The sequence below is a fragment of the Equus quagga genome, chromosome 2, assembly GCF_021613505.1.
Source record: "Equus quagga isolate Etosha38 chromosome 2, UCLA_HA_Equagga_1.0, whole genome shotgun sequence".
Classification (NCBI taxonomy): Eukaryota; Metazoa; Chordata; class Mammalia; order Perissodactyla; family Equidae; genus Equus; species Equus quagga.
Window position 1 is genome coordinate 16,776,972 of NC_060268.1, and position 22,642 is coordinate 16,799,613.

The following is a 22,642-nucleotide window of genomic DNA, read 5'->3' on the forward strand; positions in this document are numbered from 1 at the left end:
ATTTCTCAAGGTTAAAATCAGGTTAAGTTCTTGCTGGTTGGAGCCTATCACAAGGATTAAAAGCTATGATTTAAGAAAAAGTGAGGAGGAAAAACTCACTGTTAAATAGAGAATGAATAATAATAACTGAAATAGATTAGATTCATAAGTGCTTTTCAGTTCTCCAATAGCCCTGAACCAGTTTTTGGTATAATCCTTGAAGCATGTATACAGATATTATAATTTTAAAAAATGGGATGGGTGTTCTTATGTAAATTATTTAATCTTCTGTACCACAATTTTCTCATCTGCAAAATGGAGAAAATAATGTTATCTAGATCCTCACAGGGTTGTGGTGAGGGTTAGATAAGTTCAATTCATGTGAATCATATAGAACAGCACTCTAGTATAAAGCTTACCTGGACTTCTGAGAGATTCTGGGAAAACATACAAACAAGCATATATCTTCGGTCTCTGAGATGTAATCAAGATCAAGATGCAGAATGCTACCCAGCCTTATAAAGGTTATCACCGAAGAAAAGTCATTTTTCTAAAAATGGAAAAATTACCCAACTGTGAAGAAGGAAGCCACATGTGCTATGTCATGTGCAAACCTGTTAATATGTGTTCCAAGAAAGAATTCAAACAGGACTTTGCAAGGTCTCCAAAGCCAATAATGAAAGATTCTTTAAATACCTCAAAGGTATTAAACTTTCCTGAGAATCACGTGAGACTACTTGATGATCACAGAGGAAAAACTATGCTCAAGGATGAAAAGGAGATAATAAATGTGTCCTTTGCCTCTATTTTCACAGAAGAGTACCTATTTCTAAATTGTTTTTAAGGTAGGTAGGCTCAAGGTGTTACATAAAATAGGACTTTTGGGGTCCAATAGAACCTAGCTGCTGAAAAAGCTCCAAGACACGTATCATAAACATACGAGTTTTGAAGGTATTCAAGGGTGAAGGTGTGGAACTCCTGTTCCAAATGAATAACACACTACCATAAATGGTTACTCTGCCAGAAAAATAATAAACCACAATCCTGATCCTCATCACTAAGAACAACTGGGAGGGTGTTTGGTAATGAAAATGGAAAACAACGGAAAATGAAAGGAAAACACTGATAAGAATCATCTAGTTTAGGTTCTAAGATCATCTAATTCTCTTTTAGAAGACAATACAATCGTTAACTCTTACAAATAAATATTTTAAAGTTTCAGGCCACAATAGGATTTTTTTCCTTTGTTTTTTGTTTTTAAACAGTAGGAAAAGCAAACCAGAGGAAAAGCAAGATTTCTATCCCTCTTTTATAAAATAAACAACTATTTGCAAGGCTGAAATAGAGAATTTTCAGAATTATTTATGGGGGGAAAAACATAAGTTCAGTCACCAGCATTAGGCTTTAATCTATATTTGTTGCCAGTGAACTGTAGCATAGACAGCAAGCTATTCACCAAAATCCATGGTGTCATCTTCCCTGGCATACAGCTAACTTCCATTTCTTGACTCCCTGAGAAACATGACATGTGATCATGTGACTGAGTTCTTCTAGTGGAATGTGAGTAGAAGTATGTGTGCCTGGTCCATGAAAATCTCCATGTACATGCCTCTGTGCTGTCTTTCCCTTCTGGTTGGCTCAAATGAGGATGGCCCCAACGGTGGCCTTAGAAGTCACATTTGAAAATGGCAGAGGCTCCAACAGTCTAAATGACTTCATGGAAGAAGGTCGTCCTGCTTACTGTTCATCTGCTAGTACTGTTACATGAGCAAGAAACAAACTTCTATTGTATTTGCATCATTATGAATTCTGAGGTCTATTCGTGATAGTAATTAGTCTATATTAACGCAAATTTTAAATAATGCAGAATTTTAGACTCTAAATAACTTTAGCAACTTAATAAATCTATATGATGAGAACAGTTTAGGCTCAACTAAAATACTCAAAGAATAAGGAAATCTTAAAGACATTATTCATCTAAATTTTCAAAAATTTCTTGTTATAATTCTTTGTGAGCAAATAAAGGGACTAGTCAAAATACCTAGGCCAAATACCTATGAATTAAAAATTTATCTGTTTCACGATAACATTCTAAAAGTAATTATAATAAGCAACATTAATTATATGACATTATAATGACACCAATCGGGTGTTTAGATTGTGCCAGTGTCTAGACTACGCCAGGGCTGTCCCAAGCCCTTTACGTGCATTATCTCACTTATTTCTCACCTCAACTCTCTGAGGGAAGTACTATAATTCCCATATTATGAATGAGAAAATGGAGGCACAGATTAAGTAACTCGCTCAGGTCATACAGCTACAAAGTGACAGCCATGGGACTTGAACTCTAGCAATCAGAGTCTTGAGCTCACTCTCTTCACAAATATGAAAAAATGCCTCTGTAGCAGTACCTTATTGCATAAAAAAATATAATTTCTAAAGTAAGTTAATTTGTAACCATAAAAGAGGTTATATACTTAAAGAATATAGCTCTCTCAGTGCCAAAAAAAACATTTGTGTATAGGAGGCTACAAACACACAGATAAACAATAAATCTGGCTCTGTGAGGAGAAAGGATGGTCACATACATCATGTGATGTGAATTGTGCTAAAAAGGTCAACATCAAATAATTTTCTCCACCAGTCTCTTCCTTGCCAACAGGTTTAAATCACAACCCTCACAGAGAACAAGGGCAGGGATTCGCGACTGAGAATCTAACCTCTTATTTCTAGTTCTCTGTCACCTGAGCAAAAAGCAGCTCCTGGCAGATTTATTAATGGCAGCACAACTCTCAAAATCCCTTTGATTTCCTCCTCCTTTTTTTCTAAGCCCACACCCTATGTAATCAATTGCCACGCCTGTCAATTCCTCCCTCAAAATGTCAGTTCCATTTACCCCCCTTTCCATTTTCACTGGCATTATTCTAGATCAGACCCTTACTCTCAATCACCTACACCAGGGTTTTCCCAACTTATTAAAACTGCCTTTTATGATAAGTGAAATATTTTTCATCTTGATCCAATACAAGTGCACACGTGTTACGCGTTATAACTAAGACCAAATGTTTATGAAATAAGACTTCCTCTTCCTAAGAGCAATTTACTCTGATACTGTTTAAAACCTTTGGTTACGTCGCTCGCTGTACTGACTTCCTGACTCACCGGTGGGTCACAGCCTGCAGTGGGGATAAATTTGACCACTGCAAATGCTTCCTTTCTGCCTCCACTCTCCTGGCTCCTGTCCTTTCCATTTATTTTCACCAGATTAAATACTTTCAAAGCTCCATTCTAATTATGTCTATTTCCTATCCAGCATTCTTTATGGACAACTTTAAAAGTCTGAAGAACAGGGGCCGGCCCGGTGGTGCAGCGGTTAAGTTCACACATTCCACTTCAGCAGCCCAGGGTTCATCAGTTTGGATCCCAGGTGTGGACATATGCACCACTTGTCAAGCCATGCTGCAGCAGGCATCCCACATATAAAGTAGAGGAAGATGGGCACGGATGTTAGCTCAGGGCCAGACTTCCTCAGCAAAAAGAAGAGGATTAGCAGCAGATCTTAGCTCAGGGCTAATCCTCCTCAAAAAAAAAGAAAAAAATCTCAAGAACAAACTTCTTAGCCCAGTGTTTAAAGCCCTACCAAACCTGGGCCTAGCATAGACATACCCAAACATATTACTTCAACTATAGACAAACTGAACAACCCTGAACACAACTTGTGATTTCCTGATTCTTTTCAGATTAAATTCTGCCCCTCCCCACTCCCTTGATACGCCTATGAATTTCAGACTCCGCTCATTCATTCAGTTTACGTTTAGTGAGCAGCTATATGTTCTAGGTACAGAGGGAGGTAAGTGGTTCCTGCACCCAGAGCTTACAATATGGCCCTAATACATGTGAAAGTACTGACAAATGCGGAAACAGTTACAAAAGGAGAAACAGAGTGTTACTGCATCACACAAGAAAGAGTTCACCTAGTTAAGAGAGTCAGGGCAAGTCTCCCAGAGAGCGAGCCATTTAATCTAAGTACTGAAAAACAAAAAGGAGCTACCAGGTGAAAAATGAGGGTAAAGGGTTCTCAGGGCTGGGGGCGGGGCAGTAACAGCACGCTGAGGACCATGAAGACAGAAACTGTGGAAATCGCAAAGAAGTGCAAGACAACCAGTTTGACCGTGGCAGAGAATGCAAGGCAGAGTGGCCTGTGAGCTGGGGACAAGGGGAAGAGCAGATTGTGGGTGGCATTATATCCCAGGTCAAATGTCAGGATAAGGCGTGCTTATCATTTGCCTGCTATCCGCCAGGTAACTGAGCATTTAAGGATCTTTGAGGCATGTCTTCTTGCCCCCCAGGAACTCACGTTCTTCTGTGGAGACTGATAGGTAAACCTGCAGGAGGATAAGAGCCAAGCCAGATATGTTCAAATAGCTCAGAAAAAGAATTATTAACCTTTTCTGGCAGTTTGGGAAAAGCTTCCTAGAGGAAGTAATGCTTGAGCAGGGATTTGAAAAATAAATATGAGTTCCCAGGCTGACAACGGCTTATCAGGCAAGGGACCAGCAGGTGCAAAATTACAGGGACATGAAAAAAATCATGGCTTTTCTAAGAAAGTCCTGCTTGATAGCCCAGAGAAGAAAGTGTTCTTATGTTCCTCAGAATTTAGGGCCCCTGCACTACAATGGAGTCAGTCTACAGGATGAGAAGAGACTTGAAGAAAAAGACTTCATCCTCCTTTTTCTTTCTTTAAATCACCAATGGAGCTTACTTTAAATCACCAATGGAGCTTACTTTAAATCACCAATGGAGCTTACTTATCACGGTATTTTGCTTATAGAAGGCACTCAACATCAGTATATATGTATTTGTAGAATAAATAAACTAGTAACTGTTTATTGGATTAAAATTAACTAAGTGATCTCTTATGTACAAAGCAATAAGAGAGGAAATAAACTTTAGTATACTTTCGGGAGCTGGGAAGGGGACTACCTAAGAAGGAAGGGCTGGACAGTGGAATCCCCGTGACTGCAGAAGTTCCCCTGGAAGGGGAAGGGCTCCAAACTGAGGTGCCCGGGCCTCCTTTGTAGAAAAAGCCCACCAAAAATGGGTGAGAATGACACAACACATAAAATACTCACCACTAATAATACATAAGATTGAAAATCTTAAATTACTTTTTTAAAAATAGTCTATCTACAAATACTGAGATAATCAAGGATTTGGCAGAGCTGACATCATTTCAGGCAGAGAACAGAGAATTTAACAGTTCACCTCTTCTTCTCCTTCCCGGATCTGAGCCCTGAGTTTAAGCAATCATTTAAATTAACTTCAAAATGTTCTTGTAGACATTACTAAACTCTGTCCATACCAATGAATTCCAATGACGTCATTGTTTCCATGGTAACTAATGCATTTCAAAAGGGGAAAAAAACAGAGAGCAAGACTAAAAACCAGGAGAAAAATGAAATAAAGTGGCATAAACAAAGCATAAAATTTCTCCTTTGCATTTATGGAACACTTTCTGACTTCAAATGCTTTACCATTACTTAGATTTCAAGGCTCGTAAGTGCTAGAAGGATCTCAGAGGTCATCAAACCCACATCCCACTCATAGCCAGGATTCCCTTTACAATGCACCGTGCTTGTCCAACTGCTTACAGAGCTCATTGCTGGAAAGTTCTCACTCATTTACGTGCAAAGATTACTAAGCATCTATCTTATTCTATACGTTTAAGAGATGATTAAGATATTTTACCTCCTTTCAAAGTTTTTGCTGTTTACAGGGCAAATAATGAAAAGTTAGTGGTGAAAAAAAGAGGGCTCTAATAAAGACACAGGATGATGTCAAAAAAGCGAACATGGAGGGATTATGTATTTCCAATGACATTCATTTCCACTCCGTTTCAGCCCCACACACCCAGGACCAACCACGTCCTGGACCCTGTCATGACCCAGAACTGCTCCAACTCTGCAAACAAACTCCAGCATTAATTTTCTGATCACAAACAGCTCTTTCCCTCCCTAACTAATCCTGCACTAATCCTATGAGCCTTATGAAGCCCAAGATCCTCCACTTGGAATACTGCCTCACAATACTTCCTTGCTGATATCCTCAACTTTTATCCTTCAGTGGTATCCACCTAGCAATAGCCTAACCTGGACTTAGTGACCATCCCTCTTCCCCACTGTTACGTTCCACAACGCTTCTCTGTCCCACCTTCTCTGTCCCAGAGTTGGAGAAAAATCCGTGAGAGCAGTTATGAGATTGTTTGCCTCTTGACTTAGAGGGCAGTAAGGCTCAAGTGCTGCCCTATAAGTCATAATATTTAAAAAAGCCCCTTAAAAGCCCTATAACGGAAGTGACAATAACATAAGGAATGAAAGGTACAGATGCTGCATTTGGCAACTATGGTCATTAGACCCCCAACTAGCAAAGTGCACGCAGGGCCTTCCCCACAGCCACAGCTACCCCAAGTGACAGCATCAGTTGAAATGGTCCCTTGGTGGACAAAATGATAATTTACAGGGAGAAAATGTTCTGGCTTCTGCTCTTTTTAAAACTTTTCCCTCGAAGTTTTCATGATATTTTTGATGAGCTGGACATGTGCCTCCACCCTCATCTTATGGGATGAGAAGTTAAGCATTCGCTTACATGCTGATGGAATGGCTATCGTCCCGACCTTCAAGGGGCAGTAACAGATCATTAGCCCTGGTATCTAATTTCTGCCAGAAAGAAGGATTATGGATTACATGTTCCCATAATCTTTGGTAGATAGCCCTGTCTCTAACTTTTTCCTGATTTATATTTTAAAATCCATATAAGTAGCTTTATTTTGTTGTCTGGGTAGGCACATCTAGTTGCATCTAGTTTATCTCGGAGGGCACAACAGGAAGTCACACTGATCAAACTAAGTGCTTTATGGGGAGAGTTACCTGTCTGAGGCGGGCATTTGGTTACCATGGCTTTAAAAGTTTTCCAAGCTAAAATTCACAACATGGAACACCACGGGGATTTTGTCACTCTTAATCTACATGTGAAAGCTGGCCCTAGAACACCTTCTGATCACGATTTTACCCCCGCTCATGAGAATACCCTCAGATCAGCCGGAGGGTAAGCACACAGGCCTCATCCTCACCAGGCTCCTCAATTCTCATAGAAGCAGGCTGCTCCGATCCACAGCTCCCGGCTTGCTAGTGCACACACCTCTGCACTAACAGGCAAGGGAGAAGAGGTGCTTGTCCAAGAGGATCGTCTCAACTCCACTACTCCACTATCGTGTACTTTCCAGGAGCTCCTGGGAGAAAACCCCTGGTGAAAGCTCCCCTGAGAGTGCATTCATTCTAACACATCATTGGACCTTATACTATGTCACAGTCTCACTGAAGAATTGAACAAGAGCTATGAATTCTCTCCACATCAAAGCAAACGCAAAGTGAACATACACAATCTGGGAGGGGGGGAGCACAGGTGGCAGAGAATCAGGGAGAGAGAATCATGAGATTCCCCTCCAGCTAATCCATGAGCTGACGTCTAAAAAGCTCTGCTGTATGAACTCTAAAATCTGTCCCCAAATTAAGCCAGGGCCCTGGAGAGCCATGTAGATGGAAGCACCATGTTGGCTTTGCGCTGAAACACTTGTTCCAAACCGTACTCTGGTACAAGTCCCCTTGCTTTTGCTGAGGCACACTAGGAAAAAGGACCCTCTATTTATGGTAAAGAAGGTGATGAGAGTGTGTGCATTATATACAGAGTTTCTTTCTTCTGAGAACTGAAGGGGGACTTATGCCTCCCTAGTCTCAGTTCTGCTCTCTTGAGCAACAAGCTCAAGGGGCTCAAGCATTCACTGTAAATGCTTACAGGCACGTGGACTTTTCGAAACATCTCAGCACCCTTGTGTGCATCCATCAGTGCAATGTCCTGGGGCGTGGAGACAATCACAGCACCTAATGAAAGAACACAAAACAAAAGGACAGCAAAATGAGGGCATCATTTCATTCTTTATGGACAAATTACTTCCAAAATTATGTTGCTTATGTGCTAAAAGGGTCTACTACGTTAACTATTTAGGTAATTGGTATAAATTTTACATACATGAATGGGAAAGATGAGGAAATGCCTACTTTGCTCTTGCCTATTTTTGGCTCCTCACTGCTAAAATTACAGCTGACTGACCAGTGATTCAAGATCACAGCCCTATCATCAGAACCTGCTTTCCCATTCAGACAACATGCTAGTGAGAAGATGCACAAGGCAGACCTTACTTTTAAGAAGCTAACAGTCTACTTGGGGAGACCAAAAAATTAAAGACTACAACATGAAGTGCTAAGAATTATAATAGAGGTATGCATTGGGTGTTACTTATAAAGGAGGAATGAAGGAAAGAGAACTAATTCAACCTAGGGGAGAGGATGGCGAAGGTGATAATGGGGATGGGATGAGAAAGCAGGAGATAAGGAGAAGCAATAGGGGAAAATTTCCAGACAGAGGTGATTCCTAAGCTGAGTCCTGAAAGTTTGTATTATAGAAAAGTCACTAGTGTGGAACACACTGTGGAGAAAAGTTTGGTGGAGGTAAAACTATGGGCTGTGTCAAAAATTCAGATGCAAAACAGTGGTGGCCTGAACTAAGGCAGCACGGAAAGTAGGTGGCGAGGGAAGCCTTCCTGGCTGTCCACTGTTACCCTGCAGAAACCAGATGGTTCTATGATGTAGTGTTTTGAGAGAAAGTGCAGGGCAATTTTTTCTTTAAGTGGAAACACGAGAGGCCTGGTTATGATTTGCAGAGTCTGTGAATTTCTTAAATTTTGTGGTTTCTTCTAGATAATAACCTGAAAAATAATTGACATAAACATATTCTATATCACCTGGATGGCTATCATCTTATAACTAAATACACACTGCCAAGACATTGCAGAGCCCCAAACCATCAAACTGACACCAAGTGGCAGTGCTTCATCACAGCTAATGAAAACAGAGGTGGGATTAACAACAAACAACCGATTGCACCAAGTGAAGGTCAAATGATACTACAAAGTATGGTCTGAAGGGATATTTTAAAGGAATCAGAACAGAGAAAATTGGCAGCAGAACCAAGTTATCACAAAGCACATGGCCATACGGGCTGCTAACCTGAAAAGAACTGCGCCACAGGAGTTAGCTACAAATTGATCTTGCAATCAGTATTTTCACTTGAGCAAAAATTTCATCCCTCACATTAAATTTATATTATTAATTTGAATTTTACTGATTATGTAAGTTTTGCTTCTTTTAATTCATAAGTTTTGTTTTTTAAAGATTGGCACCTGAGCTATCAATTGCTGCAATTTTTTTTTTTTTTTTTTGCTTTTTCTCCCCAAATCCCCCCCAGTTCATAGTTGTATATTTTTAGTTGTGGGTCCTTCTAGTTGTGGCATGTGGGACGCCACCTCAGCGTAGACTGACAAGCAGTGTCATGTCCACACCCAGGATCCTAACCAGTGAAACCCTGGGCCGCTGAAGCGGAGCACGCAAACTTAACCACTCGGCCACAGGGCCGGCCCTAATTCATAATTTTTTAAAGTTCTTTTTGAATTATGTAAGAGCTATGAGCTTAAGGGATTTATGTTTACACCTAGTTAAGTTGTCTTATAATAAAAATAAGTCAACATAGGGTATGGGATAGATTATTTTTCCTATAGAAGGAAGGTCCATTCATGACTCAAGTTTGAGAAACACTAGCTTTGGAATTCAAACAGAATCAGAAATTAAATTTTTACTCCATAGCCAACTACCTGTGTGACTAGAGTAATAACTTAATCTCTCTGAGATTCAGTTTCTTCATCTACAAAATGGTATAGTAATACGTAGGTCACAGTGAGAAATAATTAGATCAACTCATGTCCATAAGACACTTGACATGAAGCCTGGACACAATGTAAACATTCAATAAATGGTAGCTGCTGTTGTTGTTAATATCATCATCATCTTTATTATTGTTATTAATGAAATGTCTTAGAAGTTGCTGGGAAGGTCATTTTCATATTTGCCACCAGGCAGTTCATGCTACTTTTCAAACTGTTCCCTGCATCACTATATCCTTCTATTTTGATGTACTCTGCCCAAGAAACCAAAAACAGTTCTCTTTCCTCTCTTTTAAAGATTGATGGAAATCACATCTCTGCAAAAATTATACTCAACTCTACTCCATACATCCAATATATTTCCACAATTTGCCACCTTCTAGATTCTATTATCAATCTATTTCACTGTTTTTTCATCTCCAAGCATTTGGAAGGGATCTAATTCCAGTTTTGCCCCCATCTAGCTATGTGACTAATCTTGGGGACACAACTCAGAATCACTCTAGGTCTCAGTTTCCTTAGCTGTAAAATTAACGCATGGACTACATAGCCTCCAAGGTCTCAGCTAAATCTCTGATTATATGATTTAGCATTCCCTCTTAACTGCAACTTCCAAACCACCCCTGTTCAACCTGACTGCCTCAGTAAACTCATTTAAATGAATGGGAAGTGCTACCTCCTGCAAGAACTATGGCCTCAGTCTCAGAGCCATTCTCTTTGCATGTCAACAAAACTCCCTTGGCTATTCCTCCAAATTCTCTCCTTAACTATATACTAGTATACAGCGGGTTTTCTATTGCATTAGCCCTAAAAAGTATCTTTAGCTTTCATATGATATAAACATTTTATTGTTTTAAATACTCTTTGTCTACTATTTGCATTACCACTACACAATATAGCTTCATGGACAGTTATGATTTTTCTCATTTTTTAATCAAAATTAATGACACAAGGCCTTGCACAAAATAGGCACTTAACAAAGGATTGGTGCTTTAAACAATTTTCCTGTATTTTCAAATCATCCATCCTAGACTACTGCTGCATGAACTCTTAGTTGGCAACTCCTTGAACTAGGAGTCAAGAGCTCTGGATTCTGGTTTTGTTCACTATGGTAATATGCTATACAACCTTGAATAGCTCACTAAATCTCAACACATCTCAATTAACGTCTCTATAAAATAAACCTGTTTCCATTGGTCCTATTTAATTTAAAGAGCTGTTCCATTAAAAAAAAAGGATGTAAAAGTGTTATAAAAATTTTCAGCTACAAAATTATGTTTATAGCTATAAGATCCTAAAGACAGCGATTAAATGACTTGGGGTTCTCTGTATTTAACCCTAACACAGTATCACAAATAAGCATCCATGCCATCTGAGTTTCTTGGTAGAATAATCTAAATAGCACAATTCTCAAATCAATTAAAAACAACTTTTTCACAAGGACAACAACCATCTTCCATGTCCTATCAAATGCTCACAAAACATGGAAACATTCCCTTGGAACCACCAGTTTCATTTATAAGATTTTTTGGCACAAGGTATTTTTTGCTGAAATATATGTTCTTAACTAATGAATAAGTCCTTAATCACAATGCAATCAGTCTCTAGGACACTGCTCTGAGAAAAAAATTTCTAGCTGTTCATAAAGAATACAAAAACATAACTGGCCCACACATAAATCACTACCTCTTTTCCTGTACCAAATTTTAGCATAACTTTTAAGTAACCATTTCAGACAGCCCTACAATCATCTTTAGAATTTGTGATAAGGAAATAAAGCAAAGAAAAAACAAACAAAACCTCCAGTAAAATTAAATTTAACCATTAATCAATCTGTGCATCACAACCCAGATTTTTGAATTTTAAAGGAATTATGTCCATTTTTTCTTGTTAATATATCTCAACTTAAAATATGGTCTCCAAACCTGATATTACATTTTATCTTTTGGTTCTTGGCTTTCTCCTTAATATATTTTAATTTTTCTCAGGGATCATGGAACATGAACCAATAAAACTAGCCTAGATTTTTTCCCCTTTATACCATCACTGATGATGTCACTTCAATTTTGTGATGGAAGGTTTGTTAGAAAACTTGTGCTCCCTCTACTGACCATAAGGAATGTCAGTAGCAACAAAGAGAATGTTTATTTTGCAATAAACAGAATTATCTTCCGGAGGTATAAACACAGTATCATAAAACACCTATCTCAAGAACCCTTTGGAGAATTTTCTACTCATTTTCTAGGGTAAATATCTAAGTCCAAACAAATAATATTGTTCAAATGCTATTTCCCAAGTTGCAATCTTTTTAAAAGGCTTTTTATCAGCTGAGATTCTCTATAAAAGGTTAACTGTCTGGCAGATTCTGGAAAATACGTAAACATCCTAAAAAATAATTATTTAGAGTATTGTCTTAATTGCTAATTCTCTTGAGTATTAAGAGGAAAATCTATTTATAACTGCATATCTGAATTTGGATCAGAGTTCAGAGTAGTTAAACATTTCAAACTGATTGTTCCAGATGTTAGGCTGATCATAATTACACCAGTGTGGAACTACTCAACTATGTCATTCTAGGTCTCCAGGGCATAAATTGTATCTAGTTCCCAAGCTTGATTGAGAACTTCAGTGTTGGAACCTAATAAATATGTGCAACAAAATCTGTTTAATCAGACTAGGAAGAGTAATTCTATACCTTACAACTCTTGAGCACATCAATGTAAACTCAACTAAGACTTAAAAGAACAAATTAACTGCTATTCTTAATGTTCACAGCGCTTTCATATTTAGTTCTGCTGATTCTCCCTGATTTATTTAAAGATACTTGCAGCAAAAGGATACAATCATTCAACTTCTGCTAGCTTAACATAAATAACATCAAACATACAATTGTTTATTAACCATAAAGTAGACTGGCTTCAGTATTCTTTTGGTTCTCCCATCTTTCTCTTCTACAACCCCCGAACTTCCTGAATTACAAACACCACTTGCTGTAAAATCAAGGAATGCCCACCAATATTAGTATCAGATTAAGTACAACATGATTAAAAAGGTAAATTCACCTCAAATGAAGTCACAGACTGTGTTTGAATAGGAAATATAAATAATTATTTCCTGAATCACTGTTTTGGACTCTATGCTCCATTCCAACAGAATAGAGAATTGACTATAGTCAGAAAGTGGATGTATTTTATTAATTTAAAGATCAATCATTATTTTGCCCACTTTAGAAATGACTTTTGTTACAGGAAATTAAGTCAACTGCTGCCAAAAAGAATTATAAAACAAAATAATTAGTGGAAATCACAGTATTTCAAAGTCACTGGTAAGAGACAGCATGTGCACTATGAAAGTTTAATTAAGAATTCAAGTTCATCAAAGGAATCTGGATGCATATCTGCTGTTTAGGGACAAAGATCAGCTCTTCAATAACAGAGTCAACAGGTAATGGGCTTCCAATCACCTCACCTCAATGATGTTAACAAAACATTCACCAGGGCTATCTGCACTGCGTTCACCGAGGAATCACTGGGCACAAGTGAGGCTTTCAGAGATTTTTAAGAGTCGAGGCTGGAACCAAACAGCTCTCTCATGCTCACACTGGCTCTCTTTTGTGCTCTCTCTCTCTCTCTCTCTCATTCTCATCCTCCCCCAACTGCTGATGTCTCCAGTAAAGTTAAGATATAATTCTCTCTTCTTTTCAGTCTTGAATCCATCTTTTTTTTTTTTTTTTTGAGGAAGTATTAGCCCTGAGGTAACATCTGTGGCCAATCCTCCTCTTTTTGCTGAGGGAGACTGGCCCTGAGCTAACATCTGTGCCCATCTTCCTCTACTTTATATGTGGGACGCCTGCCACAGCATGGCTTGCCAAGTGGTGCCATGTCTGCACCCAGGATCTGAACCGGTGAACCCCGGGCCATCGACACAGTACGTGTGAACTTAACCGCTGCGCCACCGGGCCAGCCCCTTGAATCCATCTTTATGCTGATCAGCAAACACCTCGGGGAACCTACCTGTTGTATAGATAACGTTTCTACAACTCAGAAAGCGCTTTTGCTCTTCTGTGAGCGTCTGTTCATGTTGGACTCTTAGATTTGGTATTTTGCATTTCAAATTCTGTTAGATGTGCATATAGCTCAGCCTGCCCATGTTTGCAATGAGCCACCACCAAAGGCTATTTGTTTAATAATGGAACACATTGCTTTTTATACACGGTCTTTCTCTAATATAAACTCCAGAGAGGAGACTTGCTACTCCTCGACTGCCCTAACTTTATTTAACCAGGTATATTTCAGGAAATAGAGACTGAAACTTTAAATGGAAAAGCTCTGCTCCATTCCCAAATACTGTCATACTTAAGATATGAAGAAATTCTTCAGAGTTATACTTCAGATTCTGATCAAATTTCTGATATCTATGAGCAAGTGCAAAAATTTTTAAATGATAGGTTGTGAGACTTGTACTTTTTCTACATACAAATGTTTAATGTATTTAAAAGTAGTTTTTAATAGGAATATGACTACCCCTTGACCATTATACTATTCACTGAATTTTAAGACATTAAGGATTTCAGCTGTCAGGCATATCACAAAGGAAGTACTCAGAAATGAACCATCTCAGAAGCTTTACCTCCAAACACAGGCTAGATGATGAAGGAATTCAAACATTAGATAAGTTGGTTTAGACAGAGTGATTCTGAAAGCTGACTATATAAGAATCACTTGGGAAAGCTTTTAAAATCCTAGGTCTTCCCACGTGATAGTTCAGAAGGTGTTAATTCTCAGGCTATTTCTTTGAAATGTTAACTTATACACCGTAACTTCTACCTATAATATATGTTGACCCAAATAAATGCAAGAGCCCTAAAAAATTTATTTCTTCTTAAATTTAGATTGGAAACACTGTTGTTCATTAACTAATAGTACCATATTTAGTTTTATTATTTGATTCCCAATCTAACAAGGACTGAAGTTTCAGACTGAACACCAGATATGCCCTAAAACATAAAACCCTGGAATACAGTTTTTAGACTTTAACACTTGGCTACAATTTGTATAACAATAAAACAAATTTATTTTGGAAAGAATTTTTATAACTTGATGAATAAAACAATAATTCTCTTCTACATCATGTAATTCTTGCCAAATATCCATTAATTATAACTCTGCCAACACTAGAATGGAAAGACCGCACCTGGAAGAAGTTCAAAACTGACTGTCTCCTTTAAAGTTCCATTCTGCAAATCGAAAACATAAATGAAGACTTAAGATCTCTGAATACCAGGAAAAGCTATGACCAAAAGTCTTCCACCTTAAGGTACAAGCATATTTCTAGCTTTATAGTTTGAGGTCCTTAGAAATTGCAAAATTGTAGGGGAAACACAGCCATAAAATCCATAGTCACCAAATATTTTTCTTTGAGTTTTCAACGGTTTTCCAAAGGATCAGTATTGGATGCCTTTAAAGAATTACTCCTAAATTTGAAAACAATTAGGAAGGGAAAAATATAGTACTTGAAAAAATAAAAGATTTTATTTAGTTTACCTAAGTGAAACCACTATGTTCCTTCTGCTTTGAAAGAGTAAATACATTAAGGAAACAATTTCAAGTGATGGCCTATGGTCGTTCACTTCTTTAACAACGGCAACAATAAGCTTCTGATCCTCCAAACCCCAAGAGGTGTTCATATATAAAAACTACTGTCTAAATTGGCAGTGAAAGAGTGTTTTTGTAAAAGAGATCATTGATTACACCAAGCAAACTACTAGTGGAGGGGAAAACACTAGTGTGGACTTGTACAGCTTTTTCTCAAGAATCTTTGATGAGTGAATAGGAGTTCAGCTACTGCAGCAAGAGACCCAATGCCCTTTACAAGCAATAAATGCCATTCACTTTAAACAATGATTGAAATATTAAAATGGCTTAATTTAAAATTCCAACCTCATCTCAATTAAATGAATGAGAGGCAGAAAGGCCTCTGGCTTTCCTTCTACCTATAGGGTCCAGACAGGAAGGGTCCTAAACAGGAAGAAAGGGTACCACCTCGCTTTCATAATGTAATAATATCAGTCTGCTAGTGCAGCTTCTCTGGACCCCATGGATATTCAGCATATTATCTAGCTGACTACTCTGCCATATACAGTGGCTCCTCCCCCTCTAGGAGAAAGAAATCAAAACGGCCCACACTAGGACTATCTGGCTGTTTTCTGTGCCACTTCTGCCCTTCCCTGGAAGAAAAAGAGAGAGAATAAAGAAGGGACCATGATGGCTCCCCTCTCAACTGCTCAGTCTTTGTCCCTTCTATTATAAGAATAATTTCCAAAAGTTTCATTCCTGTATCAATCTTTACTTAATAAAGTAAAAGGAAACCTTTTTTCATAACTCTATCCTATCAAAATAAACTCTTCTATCTGCTACTCCCCACTACATAAAATATACTTATATCACTGATAATCTGCAATATAAACATTTTGTTCATAAATTTGATGACAGTACAATTTTGCCTTGTGATAGGGCGTGTTTTCTCTGATTTGACTGTACTACTGGTATCTGTATTAGCTCGCAAACTTTCAGAGGGCAGAAATCTTTGCTTTGTATTTCATCTATTGCAGCCCACTAATTCATGAGTATAACAACCATGAGGAAGAGAAGCTGTTCTGGTTATTTTCCCTTTGCTGCATTCCACTCTCTGCCCCCCTCAAGCTCTGCTTCATTCTCCGCCCCTCTCTGTCCTAATCAGTGCCCAAGCAGCTGACCTCTGTGGACCTGAGTTTCCTTACCAAAAGGGATTCCAATAAGGATCTGCCACTAGGAGGTACCAACAGGATGTGAGACTGCGGGAGGAGAAAGAGGTTGGAGCATTATCACCTACCTCATACACTGCTCCCTCCCTGCCTAGCAGGAGTTCTGGCCTTGGCTGTGTTCCTCTGTGGCCTCAGCTCCAACATGCAGCCCCTCTTCCATGGCTCTAGCAGTTGCCAGGTTCCACTGACACAGTTCACTCCCTTGCCCCTTCAGGCAGAGGGACAGTAACAACTTCCTACTGTCACTAGTCTCTGGGTACTTCACCATCTCTTGTTGATTTCCTCAATACTGTCCACACCTCTGAACTAGCCCCTTCATTAAACCCTGTTCTGTTAATTCCTTTTAAGGTATGTCATCTGTTTCCTGCCAGGACTCTGACTAATATAGCATCTTAGTATAAATAATAAAACTCTCCAGCCTCTTCAAAAAGAAAATATGCTTCACATATTTCATGTGAAGCATAAACCCTTCACCTAACTTAAAGAGTTAAAATCAAATTAAGATAGTCCTCAGATAGTCATTATAAAGAACCTCAGTTGAAGCAAAGGAAGAAAGAAAAATATTTTAGGTAACATCTATTAGAATTCAAATACTAGCACAGTGTATATATTTTCAAAATTTTCAAGGAATTTATAATGTTCCTCAAAGAAATACTAATCCTCTTCTATTATGGAAGAGCAGTTAAGTGTTCAATAATACCCAAGAGTTCATCACTATGCATTAAAAAACAACCCAGAAGTCAACCCTGGAATTTATCCAATTCAGTATATGGCAACAACTAATTTACAAGCTAACGAAACAACAAGCAAAAGCCCAGCAAACTGTATCACACACAAAAAAGGGAGTAAGAAAAATAATAAAACCAATACTGACAACTTTGCCTTTTCCCCTTGGCAAGTTCAACAAGACCAGAGCAAATCCAAAGACTATAATTGGTTATTTTCCATCTTTATCCTGTCTCCTTTCCCTCGAGCAATTGCTACAACTATAGGTATTTGCAGTATGTAATGATTCAGTAGTCCATGTAAGCTCAAATTTAAATCATTAGCCACTAACACTGCTGTCAATACATTTATCACTGTTATTGCTACACAATGCTTTTAACACAGAGGATGACTATCTTTTTCTTTAAAGTTTCTTCTTATAATGAGCTTGTCATCCATCCTATGGAACAAAATGGAACACACAAAAAGAGGTGCTAATTAGCATTCAGAAAGAGGATCTTTTTGCTTGTACAGGTCTGCCTCCATGAATTTTCCAAAAGGATATCTCTTTCTAAGTATAAAATTTAATTTCATTCTCAATATGGCTTGGAGAAATGCAAAGTTGATACAAAGGCTCTTTCTAATTCACAACAATTCACCACCACCACCACCCAAAAAAAACTCTTTTAAAGTGTTCAAGTAGTTTCTAAAAATACCATACATTTAGAAGGAACTCTCACATTCATTAACTCATTTGATCCTTATAAGTCTGTGGAGTAGGCAGGTGTTCCACAGGTAAGGGAAAAGAGTCACAGAGGGAGTTAGTACCTTGCTAAACAAGCATGAAAGTAAGTAAGAGAATTGATTATTATCTTACAGTGAAGCAATGCTAGTGATTCTCACTAGTACTTTAATACAGAGCCTGCAAGTAACCCAACAGCAAGCGCCCACATGCACACTACTATCCCAGACACCAACACAAAGTTAATACTATAAGGTATATTATAGAGGACAGAAAAAAGGAGAGCACAAATAAATCCCTAAAATGAAAGGATTTTCCTCTCAAAAAAGAGAGCGAAATAAAATGTATGTTTTTAATAAATGCTTTCTTTAACTTATACATAGAAAAACACCCAGGTGAAAGCAGTCGGAGTGGGAAAAGTCACAGGAATAAGTTAGCAGGATGGTAAGAAAGATAAGGAGGCACAAATCTGTTCACATAAACAGTGACAACTAGTCAACTAGCTTTGTCATTTATTCAATCAATATTAATTGCATAAGTCATTGCCCAAGGTACTCGAAGAAACACTATGATGAATAGGAAAAATTCTTGCATTCAAGCAGCTTACAGGCCAGTTGGGAAGATAATACAGACAGACAGATAAAACATTCATTGATTCAAGATTTCCTGAGTGGTTACAGGAAGGTACTAAGTTTGGCACTGTGAGAAATACAAAGATGAATGAAACAGAGTCTTAGCCCTCCAGGGAGTAAGAGTCTGGTAGCAAAGATGACACAGTTATGCGGGTTTTGACTGGAGAACATAAGAAGTGCTACAGGAGTGGTCCAAATAAAAGGCTATATGAATTCCAAAGGGGGAGAAGTGATTCCCAACTGCGGGTTTGGTGAAAATGGCAAGCAGACATTTGAAATAAAGGAGATGCAGGTTTTGAGTACTCACTGATTGGGGAGGACAGACATTCTAAGTGAGGGTCAAATGTACGTAAAGACAGGGACTCTGGAAAGTAAAGGGAGGAAAGAGGGGACACTGAGTACATGAGGTTTTTTAGGAGGGATCCCAAGTTATGTGAAGGAGTTTAACGGGAAGGAGAGGGAAGTCAAAGCACAGGCGGACTCAGATGGGAGCCTAAAGGGTTTATGTGCTTTCTGGGATATGAGCCATAACAAAAGATAGAACATAGAGTATCTTAGAAGAGTTCTCAAGTCAATGATAAGAGGAAAGGAAAATTAGGTTCATAGAGAACAGTAATTCAGTTAGGCTTAAAAAGGCAGACATGATTCTCACAGGCTGGTCCAGGGTATATAAATTGATGAAAGTCATGATTCAAGCCAGGCCAGCAACTCTTTGGTTGGTCCTCTTCCCTCTAAATCCTGGGAGATGCCTCACTTTTCCTATTTTCTGAGATACGCTAGGTGTGAAACGACACTGGCCTGAATAAAATCAAACCTCAGGAACTAAGCCTTTAATAAACACACAGACACACACAGACACAATATATGTACCGCTTCCCCCAAATCCTCCTCGCATCCTGACAGCTGCAATTCTGTACTGAGAACCAGTGTGCCTAGAAACTAGCCAGATAGCCAAGACTAGTAATGATCAGCCCAAAGATAATATTGGTCTTTCCAAGAATCATTTAGGGTTCTACCCCTAAAGGCCAAAGGAGACTGCTTCTAGACTGCCTCCAGACATTCCCCAGAATGCATGAGTTAAATAGGCCCAAAGCAATCTCTGAGTCAAAAAAATATATATTGAATATAGTACACATCAATATAGACCATTGAATGGATACTCATCAAATAGGGGTGCACAGATTTAGGCATATTCATAGACAAATTTATTTTTATCATAGATCACCTAGATTAGAATAATTTCAACCTAAATGAGTTTGAATGGATTAGAACTAAACTTAGAAAGTCAATGAGTCAAACACTGTTGGGTTTTGTATTAAGGCAGCTTGGTGTAGAGGTTAAGAGCATGAGCCTTAAACTCAATCGGAACTGACATGACCCTCAGTTACGACCCACTGTAACTATGTGACCTTGGGAAAGTTACTTAACCTTTCAAAGATTGCAGAAAATAGGGATAACACCTGTGATAATTAATATAAAATTAATATATGGAAGACTATCACTAAATGGCAGTTTATTAAAAACAGGCAATCATCATGGTACCAATTTATATAGAAGTGTACTGTCCCTAAAGAATCAGTGCTTTCTATTTACTTTTTTAAATTATAAAAATATACATGTTCATTATAGAAAATTTAGAAAATACTGATAAGCAATCATTTTACTTTCATAGTCCAGAAGTAAATAAGTTTGTGTATTTTCAAAAGCATCTTTAGTACCTGGCCCTATGTTCTTTCAATGGATCAGACTTGAAAAGTGAAATATATAAGTGTCTATAAGAGGATTATAGAACACTAGAAGTTTCATTTTCAGATTTCTTGCCCTTAGGCCAAGAAAAAGCAAAGCAAACAAGGTGTGGTGCTCTCTTGAACGCTCTACATCGTGTCATATTTATCCTTTAAGGCTCGGCTCCAGGAAGTGTTTTACCATTCCCCTCAAACCCGTGATCTCTTCTTCCTTTGATCCCCACATCATGGGTTCAGATCTCTCATCCAGCACTTCTCACACTCCGCATTCTTCTCACCCAGGCTTTTTTCGGACCAGCCACTCCCTGCCTTTCCCTGCTCTACCTTCTGGAGCTGGGCTTTTAACCTGAGGACTATGAACCTCCTAAATTATACATAAAAATAGTGTTTCTGCAGGCATAAATACATTTCGTGGAGAGAATCCACATATTCATCAAATCCTCAGAAAAGGTCTGAGACTCAAAAAAGGTACAGAACTGTAGTCTGGCGAAAAGATCTGTGCATTTACTATCCTCGGATTCTCTACAGTGCTTCTGCCTTAGCATCCACCTTAAATGGATAAACACCTGTTCATTTAAAATTTTATTAATAAATCACAAAATCAAAGTTAGGTTCTGGTTCAATAAATCTTTTAAAATATATTTTCCTCATCCTCCATTCCCTCATCTTAATATAAAAAGCACTATTTCTGAAAGGAGAATGGTGGTTACCAGGGGCCAGGGGAGGAGGGAATTGAGAGTTATTATTTAATGGGTACAGAGTTTCAGTTTGGGAAGGTGAGAAAGTTCTGGAGATGGATGGTGAGGATGGCTGCACAACAATGTGAATGTACTTAATGCTGCTGAACTGTTATGTATATTTTACCACAATAAAAAAAATATTACTTTTTATTCTCATATAATATTAATTACCTATTACATGGCAGACTCTTCATAAGAGGAAAGGAATAAAGAAATAGACCAGTTAAATTTTAGGATATAAGAAAGAAATCCTCCAAGGAGAAGAAAATCTTAACTCCAATCTACACATTGTTGGGTTGAGTACAAGCACAAATCAAAAGAGGGCGATATAACCACAAACCCTATCCAAACAGAGGGGCTGCTATCTGAGTAAACAAAGGTAAGTTGCTTGGGGACATCAGTTTATTTGTGTGAAGTAAATTAAACTTTTTCAAGGTGCCAAGTCACAACTCAAGGAATAAATGGTAATTTAGCCCAACTTTATCAATGCATTATCCACATGAATAATGTAAGCATCTTGGAAGCCTGCAATAGGCATTTCAAGGTGTGAGGAGCACATTTTATTCAATAACATTTAGTGAGTATTGCTAACATTTAGAAACGTAAAAGTCCCAAAACTACTTAAAAAAAGAAAAAGCAGGCTATATAGTACACTGATTACAAAAAGGAAGAATTATTTTCCTATGTTACTTCCCTTTTTTTTCCCTTACCAAAAAGTTTCAGACTCTTTGAAGGTTACAAATATATTTAAACATCAAAAACACTCATATGAGGGGCCAACTTGGTGGCACAGCAGTTAAGTTTGCACGTTCGACTTTGGCAGCCCAGGGTTCGCCGGTTCGGATCCCAGGTGCGGACCTACGCACCACCTGTCAAGCCATGCTGTGGCAGGCGTCCCACATATAAAGTAGAGGAAGATGGGCACAGATGTTAGCTCAGGGTCAGTCTTCCTCAGCAAAAAAGGGGAAGACTGGTGGCAGATGTTAGCTCAGGGCTACTCTTCCTCAAAAAAAACAAATTCATATTAATGATGCTATATCAATATTTCAAAACAAGGTATATATCTTATCAAAAAGGTAGATTCTAAACCTTGTGATGATTAAATGTCAGTGATATCTCTTAGTTACTTACTACCAATGAATAACTGATTTGCAAAACATTACAAAATTCCATTATTTTCCCCAAATTCCTTATATTTAAGAGAGATTTACAAATATTTCTCCAGTGGAACCTAGGAAAAATCCTTATAAACAGATTCAACATAAAAGCTAACTAATAATATTTGAGTTCCAAATCATAAAAAAAGATATCCACTACCATATTGAAGTATTGTATATTTGATGTAAGCTAATATGCTTATTGATCTCTTGACTTTAATGTAAAACAATTAGCAGAATATAAAATTTTCCCATAGTAGTATTTACCAAAAAGCCAAATTTTCCTAACATTTACTCTTATTTAGTAT

General features: G+C 38.1%; 1 protein-coding gene across 2 annotated transcripts in view; it reads right to left on the reverse strand.

The window, feature by feature from the left end:
* NUBPL (NUBP iron-sulfur cluster assembly factor, mitochondrial) overlaps positions 1-22,642 on the reverse strand; it is a 201,883-nt gene that overhangs the window by 17,807 nt on the left and 161,434 nt on the right. For both annotated transcript variants that reach the window (XM_046655351.1, XM_046655350.1), the window contains one exon: positions 7,831-7,916. In XM_046655351.1, the coding sequence (XP_046511307.1) occupies positions 7,831-7,916 (86 nt within the window). The remainder of the gene's footprint in view (positions 1-7,830; positions 7,917-22,642) is intronic.